General features: G+C 40.7%; 1 protein-coding gene across 2 annotated transcripts in view; it reads left to right on the plus strand.

The window, feature by feature from the left end:
- LOC138452985 (NACHT, LRR and PYD domains-containing protein 3-like) overlaps nt 1-17,875 on the plus strand; it is a 481,434-nt gene that overhangs the window by 224,385 nt on the left and 239,174 nt on the right. For both annotated transcript variants that reach the window (XM_069605362.1, XM_069605363.1), the window contains exon 9: nt 2,336-2,506. In XM_069605362.1, coding sequence (XP_069461463.1) covers nt 2,336-2,506 — 171 coding nt within the window. The remainder of the gene's footprint in view (nt 1-2,335; nt 2,507-17,875) is intronic.

Raw genomic sequence — 17,875 nt, forward strand, 5'->3', positions numbered from 1 at the left:
ATATACATTCAAGTGTCCTGACCTTTGATTTATTGGAATCAACCATATGTGAGCATCAGCCACGGATCCAGCACCGATACACACAGGGTTTCTGTCATCCCTCTTTCCTCAACATATGGGAATCTGCGAGCTTTGCCCTTTGAAACCCTGTAAACAAGCAGCAGGAACAATTTGGCACACAAGAGAACCAACTGAGCGTAGGTGTCCGCCTTTCCTATAAGCTCGCAACCTCCTACTTTACAAGATCAGATGTTTAACCATCTAATGAAAAAGTACCCACAGGAACTGCTCCGGATTCCTGTCTTGGCCAACATGTCAATGAAATGCTGGCAATTTAGAGGAAAGGGAGAATTATCCACAAATATGAAGTCAAGAAAATAATGTGCTGGTCACTAAGAAAACTGCACCGTGCTAATTGGTCAGTGGTCTTTAGAAACACATCCCATTACGTAGATGGAGTCAACAAGTTGTTACTCGTCGGTCACAGAGTACTGACTCCAGACACAAACCTTAACACTGAAAGTGGGCAGCTCAGCCCATCTTTACAGGACTTCATCTTAAAAAGAGTTTGGTCCTGGTTCTGTTTAATGTTTTTGTCTATAATTTGTGTACAGTGATGAGACTCAATAGGTCCAACCAGGTAGCTGATTGGTTGTTTACTATCGTCCTGTTGACGGTTGTATTTAATTTATTAAGTGTTATGGTCAAAGTGTATATTTCATAAGGTTTAGGAATTAGGAATGGGTGTTCATTAAGATAGATTTCAGAAAAAGAATGTTATATGGAAGGTAGGTAACCTCATATGAAGTGGTTACGTGGATTGCAAGTTGACAACAAAGAATTGAAGAAAATACAATGTATATTTGATCAAGAAAAAATTAACAAATGATTATGTAAATAATTGCTGGTATAATCTATCAAAAATCAACTAAGGTGTAAGTAGCACCATTCCTCACACATTACCGATATATAAGGATTGGAAAATAATTAACTATTATAGAGAAAATAAACACATCAAGTCATGAACTGAGAATCTCAAACATAGTCATGAACTAGGAAACTCAAATTGACGATAATATTTGGCATATAAAGACTATTCTTTATATATGTTTGAAAGGTTTTAATAAAATGAAAAAATACACATAAAAATAAGTACATGCGTAGGATTGATTTCTAGGCAGCATTCAGCATAAGCTTCCAAATTTCTTAATGATTTTGTTTAAATTGGGAAATTATAGCAGGAATTTCCATTGGCACGGAATGCAGCATCTAAGTCTATAAACAGACATAAGAAGAAGCGGACTAGAGATATTATAAAACTCTACCTTAGAAGCAAGTTCTTATTGGTTGTTTATATCGCACTTAATACCGGTCTTCCCAGCATCTGAGCGCCGGACCGGGGACCAAACCCATGATATTGATATTGATATTTTATTTATATCGCGCACGTACACAAGTGTTTCAGAGCGCGACACTCTACTTTGCATGTCACTGTTCCCAAGTCAAGTGTGTTGCCCAAGAGCTATTAGAATTATGCAATAGAGGGGCACTGACTAGATGGGCCTGGCCATCGCAATCTCTGCAACAGCTTCTTATGCCACTGAGTACTATACTTAGTGACGGGGCAGCCCTGCGTCTGTACTGTTCTGTCCAAAGGACAGAAGAGAAGTCAGGTGGGGCAGCAAATGATCACCAACTGTGCGTGTGACTTTCTGCTTCCACATGTTTCCTTTTCCTCTTGTATCCTGTTCTATGTTTTCATGATGTGTTCTGTTAATTGGCACTTGTATAGTGCACACCAGCCATTGCCATGATATTATAGCCATGTAGGGTTGTGTGGGGATGCATAGATGCCTGGTTGTGTGATTCCAACACTTTGTGCATGAGTGAATTGCTGGAAAGGCACTGTGGTTGGTGTATGTTCTATATGGGTGGATAATATGCAGTGCCATACACTCTTGATTGTGGTGCTACATCCTTGACACAGTGGCCCATGTGGACACATTTACATAGTGGCACATTTTGTCAGGCGTTTAATGTAAGGCCAGCAGGAGGTCATGCAGAGTAGTTCATGCAAATGGATACAGGCTTTATGAAAATCTGTGTGGCCTGAGTATGTCCTGAGTAGGTGGATAATTTGAGGTGGCGTGAGTGGAGGCTATAGACCTCATTGGATCATGTTTCAGTACTCTTTGTTGCTGCGTCGTACATGTGCATGTTGTGTGATAGTCTTGCATGCTTAGTTTATGTAAAGACTCTTAGTTATTAGTCTGTCTGTTTCCTAACTTGTAAGGCTGCTCTCAGTTAAGTATCTGCCTTTCCTTGTCTCCTGAAGGCTGACTACGTGCTCTCTCGCTGGACCGTGCTGCACCGATCTCTCCTCTGTTCTCGCCATGAGCCCAGCTCTCACAGAGCTCTGCCTGGGGAATAATGAACTGGGGGACCCTGGAGTGATACAGCTGTGCCAAGGACTGAGACATCCAGACTGCAAGATTCAGAGATTGGAGTAAGAATGTGCAGCTTTCTATGGTTTAACATTCTTTGACCTGTATCTCCAGAGTCCGCTGCGGAAAATGTGTATCATAGCCTGTCTAAAAACCTTTCCTGTACTGCTGATAACAGCATAGAACAGAAAGCGGTGCTCAGAAGGATTCTAGTGACTATGTGCTTTGTCAACATTTTGCTATTACATCTATTTTATGGTGAATTTTGAATTATGTTATGTGATGAATCGAGGAATCCGGTCACTTCTCTCAGGAGGGAAGCCTCTTGTGAGACTAGGGAGGTGAGTCCACCACGCAATATTCCCCCGAGGGGTGGCGGAAAGCGGGACCTCACAGGTAAAGTCTTCCCTCTTGGGGCTAAGGATTCCCGTTCCAAGAAGGAACTCTTTCCTAATTCTTCAAGAGACTAGTAAAGAAATCTCACATGAACCAGAATCCTCCTACATTTGTTACATTAGAACCTCTGCTGAACATACAGGTCTATTTGGTACTGTGATGAGTGAATCCCAAAGAGGAATAGAGATCATAAAATTGCCTGGCATTGAGATGGGGAGACCCCATGGAGTTATACAGAGCATAGCTCAGACACAAGGGAAAGACCATTGTTTGAGCTTGGGGAAGCCTCTGTTTGTCAACATAAAAGGAGGGGGAGTCCAACAAAAATGGAGAGAGAACCGGGAGTTTCAAACGGGTTTGAGAGAGACAGAGGCGCTAATCTCTTAGCGGGGGCATCCCACTGCCGCGCCTCCCCCTCCTCCCACACCTTGCCCCTGTCCGGCCTGCCACCGTATGCCACCTACGAGAGATATACCCACTAGTGGATTGGCCCCCCAATGCCTTCGTGTACATCTGATGCCTTGGTGTATTAGTTACCCGGCCCCAAGTGTCCGTAGATCAGCTGGGTGCTGCCTTGCAATGATCTCCTATTGCCTGCAGCGTTCAACGTTTGAGTACCCCCATGCATTCCTGTGGCGGCGCGCTCCCGACTTGCGTCTCTCCTCCTGAAATGCCCAGCTGCCCGGCCACCAACAAGCCCCAACCCCTATTGTGAGTTTGCAGATCCTTCCCTCGGATAATTGTACGCCTCATGTTCCTCTTCCAGCAGAAACCTCGACGCTCCATCACTGGAACCAAAAACCACCCTTCGCTGGAACTCCGGACTTCTGGGAATGGAAGTAATTCCCTTGCCATTCGCTGACAGTAACCCTTAAGCCATAATAAAAGACAGTTCTTGTATATTGGTCCTGCCTGGTGGGCCTCATACCGTACTGTGTCAGCATGCATCTCGTACTGTGTTATTGATTTAAACGCGTCGTTTGGGTCATGATCCGTCCCGCAGCAACGGCCGTCATTGGCCACGAGGCAATGCCTAGGCCCCCAACTGAGGTAAACGAAACAATGTGTGTCTACCTCGCCCCCTCCTTTTTGCACCCCTCCAATAATCGACTCCTTAACCCCCCACAATCCTGCTTTCCGCTTGTTCCACTCCCCCGACCGACTACGAGCAGACCTACTGAAATGTTCAATCGGACGGAAACTTTATTGCCCCACATGCTCTACCCTTAAATACGTACAGCTTCAATAGACGTGTATTTAAGTCCCCTTAACCGGAACATAACAACAACCTTTAACGTGGCCAAGAGCACACCATTTAAATTGCCGCAAGATTCACCATGCGGCGCAGCGTCCCTGCGTTCCTGTGTATCGAACGACCCATGTTCCCCAAGCTGCCCATTAAAACTCTTAAAACTGCTCAACCCGGCGGCCACCTACCACCCCCCAGGCCCCTAACGAAAGTTCATGTGGCGCTGAGACCGCTACATGCTTGCAAGCGCACTCTGAAGGCATAGGTCTGAAATAATGCCCAGGCTCCCATAGATGCACGTACCTGGACCGCTTTGGCCTTTATTTTTTGCAGCGGGGTCAATTAAACAGTCTATATACCTTCTATCCCAAGCAAGACAATTATATGGTAACTACTAGCGCCCGGGTCACTCCCCCCCCCAATCTAATACCCTATTAAGATCTCTCCCTACCCCAGTACCTTCACTCACCGTCTCTTTTCCACGACCCGACAGGGAACGAAAACGCCTTCGCTGGAACATCCACGATCTAACACTGGAACTCCCACGCTCGAAAGCCTGCAGCTGCACGAATTCCAAGGAGAGGGCGAGAGAATTCCAAAACAGTTCTCCGTAGGGAAGCAGGATACAGAGAGAGAGAGAGTTGCCTGCTCGTGTGGCCCTTTATAGGCCCTCCCTCTCTCTCGGTTGCCTGCCCGCTCCTCCTTCCGTTGCTTGTCCCTCCTATTTCCGGTGGCGGGCCCTTCCCTCTTTCTGGCCCGCCCTACGCTTCTGAGATGGGGGAGGAGGTTGGCTGGACCCGCCATGCCCCCTGCGTCGGCGCATTCGCCCGCCAGTTCTGCCAATGAGGGCAGAATAACTGGAATGCTGGAAGCACCGGTATCCAAATGGGCAACTGGAAGGCTGGGAGGCAGAGGAGCATCCCTGGAGAGGTTTGCTCCTAGATGGTGGCAGGAGAGAGGTAGAAGGGAAGAAAGCTCTCTGTGTCCAGACTAACAAGGTGCCGGTATCCCAAGGGGTACCTGGCAATGCGAGACTTAAGAGAAGTGTCACATACACAATGGATGGTGATCAGGGGAAGAGGAGAGTGAGAAACCCTCAGGGAGATGACGCAGCCGTCCCTGCAGTACACCGAGACGTACCAGGAAAGCAGAAGCAACAAAGCCATCCTGAACTAAGAAAGAGAAGCAAAGAAATCAGACACCAACCCTGGTGATGCGCCCAGAGCCGGAGACCCGGGAAGAGAGGCAGCTGTTCACAGTGGTGTTGCTATAATTGGCCAAGCATTAAGAAGTTGAGGAACGGGTATGAAACACATCATACTTGTCCCAGTAGAGACGAACATTGTAAGACAATTGAGATTAGGTACGAGAAGCATCATAATCGTCCCAGTGGAGACAAACATTATAAGACAAGTGAGATTAGGTACGAGAAGCATCATACTCGTCCCAGTAGTGGCAAATATTGTAAGAAGAGTGAGATTAGGTACGAGAAACATCATTATTGTCCCAGCAGTGTTGAACATTGTAAGAAGAGTGAGATTAAATACAGGAGTCGTTCTGCTGGTCTCAGAAGGGCAGAAGAGCCCAAAGAGAGTAAGGAGAAACCCTGGGTACAGTCCACAGATCCTACCGAAGAGGCTGAAAGGCAAAGAGACATAAGTATTAGTCTCATAGAGGGAGGCACACTAACTACAGGGGAAAAGAGAGACTGTTATTTAAGTAAGCCAAGACCCAGAAAAAGAGATGGGTCAATTCCCCTGAAGGGAGACTTTTTCTGTGATCCAGAGAGAGAAACAAAGGGACCTGGCAGAGTCCTATAGGAGAGCTCAAGAAATTGATAAAGCGAATAGCAGAAAGTTATTTGAAGATTCCATATTTAGGAAGAACATTCTTCCATTCTGGGAGAAGAGGGTCATTCTCCTGGCCCTTAGTTGTTTAAGATTAGTGGTAAGGTCAGGACAGGTTAGCATCTGGACTGAGGATGGACATTTATTTGGACTTTGATACTGATGACGAGCACCCTACTTATACTTGTGTTAGGAAGGGCAACCCGTAGATTAGGAAAAGTGAGGCATGTAAAGGCGCATTACAAATGCCATATCATATCATATACTTTCAGGTCAACAAAAACACAGTAAAAACCTGGTGAACCTTGATCTGTCTCACCCATCCGGCCCACCACAGTTATTTTAACAAATACATTTTCCATTGACTTTTAAAGGTTTCTTTCCATGGCCCCTACCATTTCCTCCCTTTCTCACCCTCTTTTTAGCTTTTAATGGGGGATCCTCTCACCGTTCACCCTCCTGACTTCTCGGTAACCCACTAAACGTCCCCCAATCTAACCCTGAATCTGTTCCTTGCTTTTCCTTTTTTTGTCCAATTCTAATGGACAATCTCTTTTCTTCTTTCATTGGAAGTTCATAAAAATGATAACTTGTAACAATTACAATCCATTGTGAAAGAGTTCATTGCATTCAGGTGCATTAGCTAGTTATCATTGCATTCAGATGCCTTAGCTAGTTATCATTGCATTCAAGTGCATTAGATAGTTATCATTGCATTCAGATGCCTTAGCTAGTTATCATTGCATTCAAGTGCATTAGATAGTTATCATTGCATTCAGGTGCATGAGATAGTTATCATTGCATTCAGGTGCCTTATCTAGTTAACATTGCATTCAGGTGCATTAGCTAGTTATCATTGCATTCAGATGCCTTAGCTAGTTATCATTCCATTCAAGTGCATTAGATAGTTATCATTGCATTCAGGTGCCTTAGCTAGTTATCATTGCATTCAAGTGCATTAGATAGTTATCATTGCATTCAGATGCCTTAGCTAGTTATCATTGCATTCAAGTGCATTAGATAGTTATCATTGCATTCAGGTGCATGAGATAGTTATCATTGCATTCAGGTGCCTTATCTAGTTAACATTGCATTCAGGTGCATTAGCTAGTTATCATTGCATTCAGATGCCTTAGCTAGTTATCATTCCATTCAAGTGCATTAGATAGTTATCATTGCATTCAGGTGCCTTAGCTAGTTATCATTGCATTCAAGTGCATTAGATAGTTATCATTGCATTCAGGTGCATGAGATAGTTATCATTGCATTCAGGTGCCTTATCTAGTTAACATTGCATTCAGGTGCATTAGCTAGTTATCATTGCATTCAGATGCCTTAGCTAGTTATCATTCCATTCAAGTGCATTAGATAGTTATCATTGCATTCAGGTGCCTTAGCTAGTTATCATTGCATTCAAGTGCATTAGATAGTTATCATTGCATTCAGGTGCATGAGATAGTTATCATTGCATTCAGGTGCCTTATCTAGTTAACATTGCATTCAGGTGCATTAGCTAGTTATCATTGCATTCAGATGCCTTAGCTAGTTATCATTCCATTCAAGTGCATTAGATAGTTATCATTGCATTCAGGTGCCTTAGCTAGTTATCATTGCATTCAGGTGGATTAGCAGTTATCATTGCATTCAGGTGCATTAGCTAGTTATCTTTGCATTCAGGTGCATTAGATAGTTATCATTGCATTCAGGTGCATTAGATAGTTATCATTCCATTCAGGTGCATTAGATAGTTATCATTGCATTCAGGTGCATTAGCAGTTATCATTGCATTCAGGTGCCTTAGGTAGTTATCATTGCATTCATGTGCCTTAGCTAGTTATCATTGCCATCAGGTGCATTAGATAGTTATCATTGCATTCAGGTGCCTTAGCTAGTTATCATTGCATTCAGGTGCATTAGATAGTTATCATTGCATTCAGGTGCATTAGCTAGTTATCATTGCATTCAGGTGCCTTAGCTAGTTATCATTGCATTCAGGTGCCTTAGCTAGTTATCATTGCATTCAGGTGGATTAGCAGTTATCATTGCATTCAGGTGCATTAGCTAGTTATCTTTGCATTCAGGTGCATTAGATAGTTATCATTGCATTCAGGTGCATTAGATAGTTATCATTCCATTCAGGTGCATTAGATAGTTATCATTGCATTCAGGTGCATTAGCAGTTATCATTGCATTCAGGTGCCTTAGGTAGTTATCATTGCATTCATGTGCCTTAGCTAGTTATCATTGCCATCAGGTGCATTAGATAGTTATCATTGCATTCAGGTGCCTTAGCTAGTTATCATTGCATTCAGGTGCATTAGATAGTTATCATTGCATTCAGGTGCATTAGCTAGTTATCATTGCATTCAGGTGCCTTAGCTAGTTATCATTGCATTCAGGTGCATTAGATAGTTATCATTGCATTCAGGTGCATTAGCTAGTTATCATTGCATTCAGGTGCATTAGATTGTTATCATTCCATTCAGGTGCCTTAGCTAGTTATCATTGCATTCAGGTGCATTAGATAGTTATCATTGCATTCAGGTGCATTCGCTAGTTATCATTTCATTCAGGTGCATTAGCTAGTTATCATTCCACTCAGGTGCCTTAGCTAGTTATCATTGCATTCAGGTGCATTAGATAGTTATCATTGCATTCAGGTGCATTAGCTAGTTATCATTTCATTCAGGTGCCTTAGCTAGTTATCATTGCATTCAGGTGCATTTTGCATTCAGGTGCATTAGATAGTTATCATTGCATTCAGGTGCATTAGCTAGTTATCATTACATGCAGGTGCCTTAGCAGTTATCACTGCATTCAGGTGCATTAGCTAGTTATCATTGCATTCAGGTGCCTTAGCTAGTTATCATTGCATTCAGGTGCATTAGCTAGTTATCATTGCATTCAGGTGCATTAGATAGTTATCATTGCATTCAGGTGCATTCACTAGTTATCATTTCATTCAGGTGCCTTAGCTAGTTATCATTGCATTCAGGTGCCTTAGATAGTTAACATTCCATTCAGGTGCATTAGATAGTTATCATTGCATTCAAGTGCATTAGCTAGTTATCATTGCATTCGGGTGCATTAGATTGTTATCATTTCACTCGGATGCCTTAGGTAGTTATCATTGCATTCGGGTGCATTAGCTAGTTATCATTGCATTCAGGTGCATTAGATAGTTATCATTCCATTCAGGTGCATTAGATAGTTGTCATTGCATTCAGGTGCATTAGCTAGTTACCATTGCATTCAGGTGCATTAGCTAGTTATCATTGCATTCAGGTGCCTTAGCTAGTTATCATTGCATTCAGGTGCATTAGCAGTTATCACTGCATTCAGGTGCATTAGCTAGTTATCATTGCATTCAGAAGCATTAGATAGTTATCATTGCATTCAGGTGCATTAGATAGTTATCATTGCATTCAGATGCCTTAGCTAGTTATCAGTGCATTCAGGTGCATTAGATAGTTATCATTGCATTGAGGTGCCTTAGCTAGTTATCATTGCATTCAGGTTCATTAGCTAGTTACCATTGCATTCAGGTGCATTAGCTGGTTATCATTGCATTCAGGTGCCTTAGCTAGTTATCATTGCATTCAGGTGCATTAGCAGTTATCACTGCATTCAGGTGCATTAGCTACTTATCATTGCTTTCAGATGCCTTAGCTAGTTATCATTGCATTCAGGTGCATTAGATAGTTATCATTGCATTCAGGTCCATTAGATAGTTATCATCGCATTTAGGTGCCTTAGCTAGTTATAAGTGCATTCAGGTGCATTAGATAGTTATCAGTGCATTGAGGTGCCTTCAGCTAGTTATCATTGCATTCAGGTGCATTAGCTAGTTATCATTGCATTCAGGTGCCTTAGCTAGTTACCATTGCATCCAGGTGCATTCGCTAGTTATCATTGCATCCAGGTGCATTAGATAGTTAACATTGCATTCAGGTGCATTAGATAGTTATCATTGCATTCAGGTGCATTAGATAGTTATCATTGCATTCAGGTGCCTTAGATAGTTAACATTGCATTCAGGTGCATTAGATAGTTATAATTCCATTCAGGTGCCTTAGCTAGTTATCATTGCATTCAGGTGTATTAGATAGTTATCAATGCATTCAGGTGCCTTAACTAGTTATCATTGCATTCAGGTGCATTAGATAATTATCATTCCATTCAGGTGCCTTAGCTAGTTACCATTGCATTCAGGTGCCTTAGATAGTTATCATTGCATTCAGGTGCCTTAGCTAGTTATCATTGCATTCAGGTGCATTAGCTAGTTATCTTTGCATTCAGGTGCCTTATCTAGTTATCATTGCATTCATGTGCATTAGATAGTTATCATTGCATTCAGGTGCCTTAGATAGTTATCATTGTATTCAGGTGCCTTAGCTAGTTATCATTGCATTCAGGTGCATTAGCTAGTTATCTTTGCATTCAGGTGCCTTATCTAGTTATCATTGCATTCATGTGCATTAGATAGTTATCATTGCTTTCTGGTGCATTAGATAGTTATAATTGTATTCAGGTGCCTTAGCTAGTTATCTTTGCATTCAGGTGCCTTATCTAGTTATCATTGCATTCAGGTGCATTCGATAGTTATCATTGCATTCAGGTGCATTAGCTAGTTATCTTTGCATTCAGGTGCCTTATCTAGTTATCATTGCATTCAGGTGCATTAGATAGTTATCATTGCATTCAGGTGCATTAGCTAGTTATCATTACATTCAGGTGCATTAGCTAGTTATCTTTGCATTCAGGTGCCTTTTCTAGTTATCATTGCATTCAGGTGCATTAGCTAGTTATCTTTGCATTCAGGTGCCTTATCTAGTTATCATTGCATTCAGGTGCATTAGCTAGTTATCATTACATTCAGGTGCATTAGCTAGTTATCTTTGCATACAGGTGCCTTATCTAGTTATCATTGCATTCAGGTGCATTAGCTAGCTATCATTACATTCAGGTGCATTAGCTAGTTATCTTTGCATTCAGGCGCCTTATCTAGTTATCATTGCATTCAGGTGCATTAGATAGTTATCATTGCATTCAGGTGCCTTAGGTAGTTATAAGTGCATTCAGGTGCATTAGATAGTTATCAGTGCATTGAGGTGCCTTAGCTAGTTATCATTGCATTCAGGTGCATTAGCTAGTTATCATTGCATTCAGGTGCCTTAGCTAGTTACCATTGCATTCAGGTGCATTCGCTAGTTATCATTGCATCCAGGTGCATTAGATAGTTAACATTGCATTCAGGTGCATTAGATAGTTATCATTGCATTCAGGTGCCTTAGATAGTTAACATTGCATTCAGGTGCATTAGATAGTTATCATTGCATTCAGGTGCCTTAGCTAGTTATCATTGCATTCAGGTGCATTAGATAGTTATCAATGCATTCAGGTGCCTTAACTAGTTATCATTGCATTCAGGTGCATTAGATAGTTATCATTCCATTCAGGTGCCTTAGCTAGTTACCATTGCATTCAGGTGCCTTAGATAGTTATCATTGCATTCAGGTGCCTTAGCTAGTTATCATTGCATTCAGGTGCATTAGCTAGTTATCTTTGCATTCAGGTGCCTTATCTAGTTATCATTGCATTCAGGTGCATTAGATAGTTATCATTGCATTCAGGTGCATTAGCTAGTTATCATTACATTCAGGTGCATTAGCTAGTTATCTTTGCATTCAGGTGCCTTATCTTGTTATCATTGCATTCAGGTGCATTAGCTAGTTATCTTTGCATTCAGGTGCCTTTTCTAGTTATCATTGCATTCAGGTGCATTAGCTAGTTATCTTTGCATTCAGGTGCCTTATCTAGTTATCATTGCATTCAGGTGCATTAGCTAGTTATCATTACATTCAGGTGCATTAGCTAGTTATCTTTGCATACATGTGCCTTATCTAGTTATCATTGCATTCAGGTGCATTAGCTAGCTATCATTACATTCAGGTGCATTAGCTAGTTATCTTTGCATTCAGGTGCCTTATCTAGTTATCATTGCATTCAGGTGCATTAGATAGTTATCATTGCATTCAGGTGCATTAGCTAGTTATCTTTGCATTCAGGCGCCTTATCTAGTTATAATTGCATGCAGGTGCATTCGATAGTTATCATTGCATTCAGGTGCCTTAGGTAGTTATCATTCCATTCAGGTGCATTAGATAGTTATCATTGCATTCAGGTGCCTTAGCTGGTTATCATTGCATTCAGGTGGATTAGCAGTTATCATTGCATTCAGGTGCATTAGCTAGTTATCTTTGCATTCAGGTGCCTTATCTAGTTATCATTGCATTCCGGTGCATTAGATAGTTACCATTGCATTCAGGTGCATTAGATAGTTATCATTGCATTCAGGTGCCTTAGATAGTTAACATTCCATTCAGGTGCATTAGATAGTTATCATTGCATTCATCATTGCATTCAGGTGCCTTAGCTAGTTATCATTGCATTCAGGTGCATTAGATAGTTATCATTGCATTCAGGTGCCTTAGCTAGTTATCATTGCATTCAGGTGCATTAGATAGTTATCATTGCATTCAGGTGCCTTAGCTAGTTATCATTGCATTCAGGTGCATTAGATAGTTATCATTGCATTCAGGTGCCTTAGCTAGTTATCATTGCATTCAGGTGCATTAGATAGTTATCATTGCATTCAGGTGCCTTAGCTAGTTATCATTGCATTCAGGTGCATTAGATAGTTATCATTGCATTGAGGTGCCTTAGCTAGTTATCATTGCATTCAGGTGCATTAGATAGTTATCATTGCATTCAGGTGCCTTAGCTAGTTATCATTGCATTCAGGTGCATTAGATAGTTATCATTGCATTCAGGTGCATTAGCAGTTATCATTGTATTCAGGTGCCTTAGCTAGCTACCATTGCATTCAGGTGCATTAGATTTTTATCATTTCATTCAGGTGCCTTAGCTAGTTATCATTGCATTCAGGTGCATTAAATAGTTATCATTGCATTCCGGTGCATTACCTAGTTATCATTGCATTCAGGTGCATTAGCTAGTTATCATTGCATTCGGGTGCATTAGATTGTTATCATTTCATTCGGGTGCCTTAGCTAGTTATCATTGCATTCAGGTGCATTAGATAGTTATCATTCAATTCAGGTGCATTAGATAGTTGTCATTGCATTCAGGTGCATTAGCTAGTTACCATTGCATTCAGGTGCATTAGCTAGTTATCATTGCATTCAGGTGCCTTAGCTAGTTATCATTGCATTCAGGTGCATTAGCAGTTATCACTGCATTCAGGTGCATTAGCTAGTTATCATTGCATTCAGGTGCATTAGATAGTTATCATTGCATTCAGGTGCATTAGCTAGTTATCTTTGCATTCAGGTGCCTTATCTAGTTATCATTGCATTCGGGTGCATTAGCTAGTTATCATTACATTCAGGTGCATTAGCTAGTTATCTTTGCATTCAGGTGCCTTATCTAGTTATCATTGCATTCAGGTGCATTAGATAGTTATCATTGCATTCAGGTGCATTAGCTAGTTACCTTTGCATTCAGGCGCCTTATCTAGTTATTATTGCATTCAGGTGCATTAGATAGTTATCATTGCATTCAGGTGCCTTAGCTAGTTATCATTGCATTCAGGTGCATTAGATAGTTATCATTGCATTCAGGTGCCTTAGCTAGTTATCATTGCATTCAGGTGCATTAGATAGTTATCATTGCATTCAGGTGCCTTTGCTAGTTATCATTGCATTCAGGTGCATTAGATAGTTATCATTGCATTCAGGTGCCTTAGCTAGTTATCATTGCATTCAGGTGCATTAGATAGTTATCATTGCATTCAGGTGCCTTAGCTAGTTATCATTGCATTCAGGTGCATTAGATAGTTATCATTGCATTCAGGTGCCTTAGCTAGTTATCATTTCATTCAGGTGCATTAGATAGTTATCATTGCATTCAGGTGCCTTAGTTAGTTATCATTGCATTCAGGTGCATTAGATAGTTATCATTGCATTCAGGTGCATTAGCAGTTATCATTGCATTCAGGTGCCTTAGCTAGTTACCATTGCATTCAGGTGCATTAGATTTTTATCATTTCATTCAGGTGCCTTAGCTAGTTATCATTGCATTCAGGTGCATTAAATAGTTATCATTGCATTCCGGTGCATTACCTAGTTATCATTGCATTCAGGTGCATTAGCTAGTTATCATTGCATTCAGGTGCATTAGATTGTTATCATTTCATTCGGGTGCCTTAGCTAGTTATCATTGCATTCAGGTGCATTAGATAGTTATCATTCAATTCAGGTGCATTAGATAGTTGTCATTGCATTCAGGTGCATTATCTAGTTACCATTGCATTCAGGTGCATTAGCTAGTTATCATTGCATTCAGGTGCCTTAGCTAGTTATCATTGCATTCAGGTGCATTAGCAGTTATCACTGCATTCAGGTGCATTAGCTAGTTATCATTGCATTCAGGTGCATTAGATAGTTATCATTGCATTCAGGTGCATTAGATAGTTATCATTGCATTCAGGTGCATTAGCTAGTTATCTTTGCATTCAGGTGCCTTATCTAGTTATCATTGCATTCGGGTGCATTAGCTAGTTATCATTACATTCAGGTGCATTAGCTAGTTATCTTTGCATTCAGGTGCCTTATCTAGTTATCATTGCATTCAGGTGCATTAGATAGTTATCATTGCATTCAGGTGCATTAGCTAGTTATCTTTGCATTCAGGCGCCTTATCTAGTTATTATTGCATTCAGGTGCATTAGATAGTTACCATTGCATTCAGGTGCATTAGATAGTTATCATTGCATTCAGATGCCTTAGATAGTTAACATTCCATTCAGGTGCATTAGATAGTTATCATTGCATTCAGGTGCCTTAGCTAGTTATCATTGCATTCAGGTGCATTAGATAGTTATCATTGCATTCAGGTGCCTTAGCTAGTTATCATTGCATTCAGGTGCATTAGATAGTTATCATTCGATTCAGGTGCATTAGATAGTTATCATTGCATTCAGGTGCATTAGCAGTTATCATTGCATTCAGGTGCCTTAGCTAGTTACCATTGCATTCAGGTGCATTAGCAGTTATCACTGCATTCAGGTGCATTAGCTAGTTATCATTGCATTCAGAAGCATTAGATAGTTATCATTGCATTCAGGTGCATTAGATAGTTATCATTGCATTCAGATGCCTTAGCTAGTTATCAGTGCATTCAGGTGCATTAGATAGTTATCATTGCATTGAGGTGCCTTAGCTAGTTATCATTGCATTCAGGTTCATTAGCTAGTTACCATTGCATTCAGGTGCATTAGCTGGTTATCATTGCATTCAGGTGCCTTAGCTAGTTATCATTGCATTCAGGTGCATTAGCAGTTATCACTGCATTCAGGTGCATTAGCTACTTATCATTGCTTTCAGATGCCTTAGCTAGTTATCATTGCATTCAGGTGCATTAGATAGTTATCATTGCATTCAGGTCCATTAGATAGTTATCATCGCATTTAGGTGCCTTAGCTAGTTATAAGTGCATTCAGGTGCATTAAATAGTTATCAGTGCATTGAGGTGCCTTCAGCTAGTTATCATTGCATTCAGGTGCATTAGCTAGTTATCATTGCATTCAGGTGCCTTAGCTAGTTACCATTGCATCCAGGTGCATTCGCTAGTTATCATTGCATCCAGGTGCATTAGATAGTTAACATTGCATTCAGGTGCATTAGATAGTTATCATTGCATTCAGGTGCATTAGATAGTTATCATTCCATTCAGGTGCCTTAGCTAGTTATCATTGCATTCAGGTGTATTAGACAGTTATCAATGCATTCAGGTGCCTTAACTAGTTATCATTGCATTCAGGTGCATTAGATAGTTATCATTCCATTCAGGTGCCTTAGCTAGTTACCATTGCATTCAGGTGCCTTAGATAGTTATCATTGCATTCAGGTGCCTTAGCTAGTTATCATTGCATTCAGGTGTATTAGCTAGTTATCTTTGCATTCAGGTGCCTTATCTAGTTATCATTGCATTCATGTGCATTAGATAGTTATCATTGCATTCAGGTGCCTTAGATAGTTATCATTGTATTCAGGTGCCTTAGCTAGTTATCATTGCATTCAGGTGCATTAGCTAGTTATCTTTGCATTCAGGTGCCTTATCTAGTTATCATTGCATTCATGTGCATAAGATAGTTATCATTGCTTTCTGGTGCATTAGATAGTTATCATTGTATTCAGGTGCCTTAGCTAGTTATCTTTGCATTCAGGTGCCTTATCTTGTTATCATTGCATTCAGGTGCATTAGCTAGTTATCTTTGCATTCAGGTGCCTTTTCTAGTTATCATTGCATTCAGGTGCATTAGCTAGTTATCTTTGCATTCAGGTGCCTTATCTAGTTATCATTGCATTCATTTGCATTAGCTAGTTATCATTACATTCAGGTGCATTAGCTAGTTATCTTTGCATACAGGTGCCTTATCTAGTTATCATTGCATTCAGGTGCATTAGCTAGCTATCATTACATTCAGGTGCATTAGCTAGTTATCTTTGCATTCAGGCGCCTTATCTAGTTATCATTGCATTCAGGTGCATTAGATAGTTATCATTGCATTCAGGTGCCTTAGGTAGTTACCATTGCATTCAGGTGCATTCGCTAGTTATCATTGCATCCAGGTGCATTAGATAGTTAACATTGCATTCAGGTGCATTAGATAGTTATCATTGCATTCAGGTGCCTTAGATAGTTAACATTGCATTCAGGTGCATTAGATAGTTATCATTGCATTCAGGTGCCTTAGCTAGTTATCATTGCATTCAGGTGTATTAGATAGTTATCAATGCATTCAGGTGCCTTAACTAGTTATCATTGCATTCAGGTGCATTAGATAGTTATCATTCCATTCAGGTGCCTTAGCTAGTTACCATTGCATTCAGGTGCCTTAGATAGTTATCATTGCATTCAGGTGCATTAGCTAGTTATCTTTGCATTCAGGTGCCTTATCTAGTTATCATTGCATTCAGGTGCATTAGCTAGTTATCATCACATTCAGGTGCATTAGCTAGTTATCTTTGCATTCAGGTGCCTTATCTTGTTATCATTGCATTCAGGTGCATTAGCTAGTTATCTTTGCATTCAGGTGCCTTTTCTAGTTATCATTGCATTCAGGTGCATTAGCTAGTTATCTTTGCATTCAGGTGCCTTATCTAGTTATCATTGCATTCAGGTGCATTAGCTAGTTATCATTACATTCAGGTGCATTAGCTAGTTATCTTTGCATACAGGTGCCTTATCTAGTTATCATTGCATTCAGGTGCATTAGCTAGCTATCATTACATTCAGGTGCATTAGCTAGTTATCTTTGCATTCAGGTGCCTTATCTAGTTATCATTGCATTCAGGTGCATTAGATAGTTATCATTGCATTCAGGTGCATTAGCTAGTTATCTTTGCATTCAGGCGCCTTATCTAGTTATAATTGCATGCAGGTGCATTAGATAGTTATCATTGCATTCAGGTGCCTTAGGTAGTTATCATTCCATTCAGGTGCATTAGATAGTTATCATTGCATTCAGGTGCCTTAGCTAGTTATCATTGCATTCAGGTGCCTTAGCTAGTTATCATTGCATTCAGGTGCATTAGCAGTTATCACTGCATTCAGGTGCATTAGCTACTTATCATTGCTTTCAGATGCCTTAGCTAGTTATCATTGCATTCAGGTGCATTAGATAGTTATCATTGCATTCAGGTCCATTAGATAGTTATCATCGCATTTAGGTGCCTTAGCTAGTTATAAGTGCATTCAGGTGCATTAAATAGTTATCAGTGCATTGAGGTGCCTTCAGCTAGTTATCATTGCATTCAGGTGCATTAGCTAGTTATCATTGCATTCAGGTGCCTTAGCTAGTTACCATTGCATCCAGGTGCATTCGCTAGTTATCATTGCATCCAGGTGCATTA

This window comes from Ambystoma mexicanum, chromosome 4p (assembly GCF_040938575.1).
Source record: "Ambystoma mexicanum isolate Mex_15411 chromosome 4p, UKY_AmexF1_1, whole genome shotgun sequence".
Classification (NCBI taxonomy): domain Eukaryota; kingdom Metazoa; phylum Chordata; class Amphibia; order Caudata; family Ambystomatidae; genus Ambystoma; species Ambystoma mexicanum.